This window comes from Pterocles gutturalis, unplaced genomic scaffold (assembly GCF_000699245.1).
Source record: "Pterocles gutturalis isolate BGI_N339 unplaced genomic scaffold, ASM69924v1 scaffold18449, whole genome shotgun sequence".
NCBI lineage: Eukaryota > Metazoa > Chordata > Aves > Pterocliformes > Pteroclidae > Pterocles > Pterocles gutturalis.
Genome location: NW_010131036.1, coordinates 9439 through 11362, shown reverse-complemented (window position 1 = coordinate 11362; position 1924 = coordinate 9439). Strand labels below are relative to the sequence as shown.

Sequence of the window (1924 nt, the reverse complement as noted above, 5' to 3'; positions counted from 1 at the left end):
GTGGGGGGTGGGGGGCTGGAGCAGGGCTGGCAGCTGAGCTCCCTTTGCAGGACGATCGAGCCCGAGGCGCTGAAACAGGGGAACATGAGCTCGCTGGGTTTCACCAGCAAGGAGCAGCGAAACCTGGGCCTCCTCGTGCACCTGATGACCAGCAACCCCAAAATCCTGTACGCGCCTGTGGGCACTGAAGTAGACAAGGTCATCCTGAAGGTGAGGGTGCAGAGGCCAGGACCGCTGTCCTTCCTCTCCCACCAGCACCACTCTGGGCACCTCCTTGCCCAGTCGGGCTCAGTGGGCCAGGGCTGAGCAGGGAGGAAGGGGCCAGCTGCCAGCCCTTGCCCTTGCTGGGGAGGTGGGCAGGACCTTCCATGGCTGCTAAACAACCCAGAGAGCAGAGGGGCCCCTGCCTCCTCCTGCTGTGTGACCTTACTCCTCCTCAGGCCAATGAGACCTTTGCCTTTGTGGGCAATGTCACGCACTACGCCAAGGTGTGGCTGAACATCTCCCCTGAGATCCGGGCATACCTGGAGGAGGGCAGGCTGCAGAGGCGCATCCGCTGGCTCCAGCAGGTAGGACAGGGCGGTGGGGACCGAGCCTGCCTGGGCTTTGCTGCCCTGGGGTGCGGAAGGGGGTGTCCTGCCCCCAGGAACCTTGTAGCTTCTTCGTGCAGAGCTCTCGGGTGCTCCTGCGTGCCCACCCTGCTCTTGCGAGGAGCAGGCTGGTTCCCTGCGCAGGGTGGATGCTGTCCCCCCTGTCCCCAGGAGAAGCGTTGGGTCCTGTCTGTGGCCGTGGGGAGAACGGGGGGCTGAGAGGCAGGGCGTAGCCTGACTTCTCCCTCCTGTGTCTCCCGCTCTCTTCCAGTTCACTGCCAACCTCCACAAGCACCCAGAGATCCTGAATGTCTCTGACAGTGATGTTCTCCACAACTTCCTCAACGGCAACTTCTCCCTGCCCAATGCCAGTGTGCTGCTTCAGCAGCTGGACACCATCGACAACGCTGCCTGCGGCTGGGTCCACTTCATGGCCAAGGTGAGGTTGTGCCCATTGGTGGGAACGTGGGTGCTGGAACGGCACCCACCACCTGCAGCTGGGCTCTGGGGCTGGAGAGCAGTCAGGTCCACTCAGACCTCCTTAGGGCCATGGGACAGGCCCTGGAGGAGACAGCGGCTTCTGCAGTGTCCAGAGCTTTGGGGTGGATGTCATCGGTGGACATGCCCATCCGCTGGGGCTCGCAGGGTGGCACATGCTGCACCGTGGGCAGGGTCTGTGTGCGAGACCTGTCAGGGGCAGAGGGGTCTCACCAGCCTTCCCCTCCCACTAGGTCAGTGTAGACATCTTCAAAGGCTTCCCGGATGAGGAGAGCATCGTCAACTACACGCTGAACCAGGCCTACCAGGACAACGTCACAGTCTTTGCCAGTATGTCCCTGGGAACCAGCCCCTTCACTGGGATACCTGAAGCCATGTCCTCCTCCAGCTGTGGCCCGGGCTGGGGCCACTGCCTCTGGGACGTGGCTCCGCTGGGGCATGTGTTGGGTAGATGAGCAGACGGAGCATCTCACGGTTCTCATCCTTTGCCCCTGGCCAAGCCCTGCCGGGCACAGCAGCCGGCCGCTGTCCTGGCTCTCCCACCACTGCTACCTGCTGTCCAGGTGCCCTCACATCCCGTGCCAGGGCCATGCCCACCCTCCTCATCCGTGGCAGCCCTCATGGTGCCCGTGGCTGAGACATGCTGAACCCCTCCACGTCCCTGCCCATTGCTGCGGGCCGGCCAGTGTGGCTGTCTCCATGGTGCCAGCAAGCTCCCTTCCCTGCCTGCAGGTGTCATCTTCCAGACCAACAGGGACGGCTCGCTGCCCCCCCACGTCATGTACAAGATCCGGCAGAACTCCAGCTTCACAGAGAAGACCAACGAGATCCGGCGG

At 63.4% G+C, this 1924-nt stretch overlaps 1 protein-coding gene across 1 annotated transcript in view; it reads left to right on the top strand.

The window, feature by feature from the left end:
- ABCA2 (ATP-binding cassette, sub-family A (ABC1), member 2) overlaps positions 1 to 1924 on the top strand; it is a gene marked incomplete at both ends in the record, with an annotated part of 11973 nt that overhangs the window by 618 nt on the left and 9431 nt on the right. Inside the window, 5 exon segments of the mRNA XM_010080457.1 lie at positions 51 to 210; positions 441 to 569; positions 862 to 1029; positions 1322 to 1418; positions 1821 to 1923. Coding sequence (XP_010078759.1) covers positions 51 to 210; positions 441 to 569; positions 862 to 1029; positions 1322 to 1418; positions 1821 to 1923 — 657 coding nt within the window.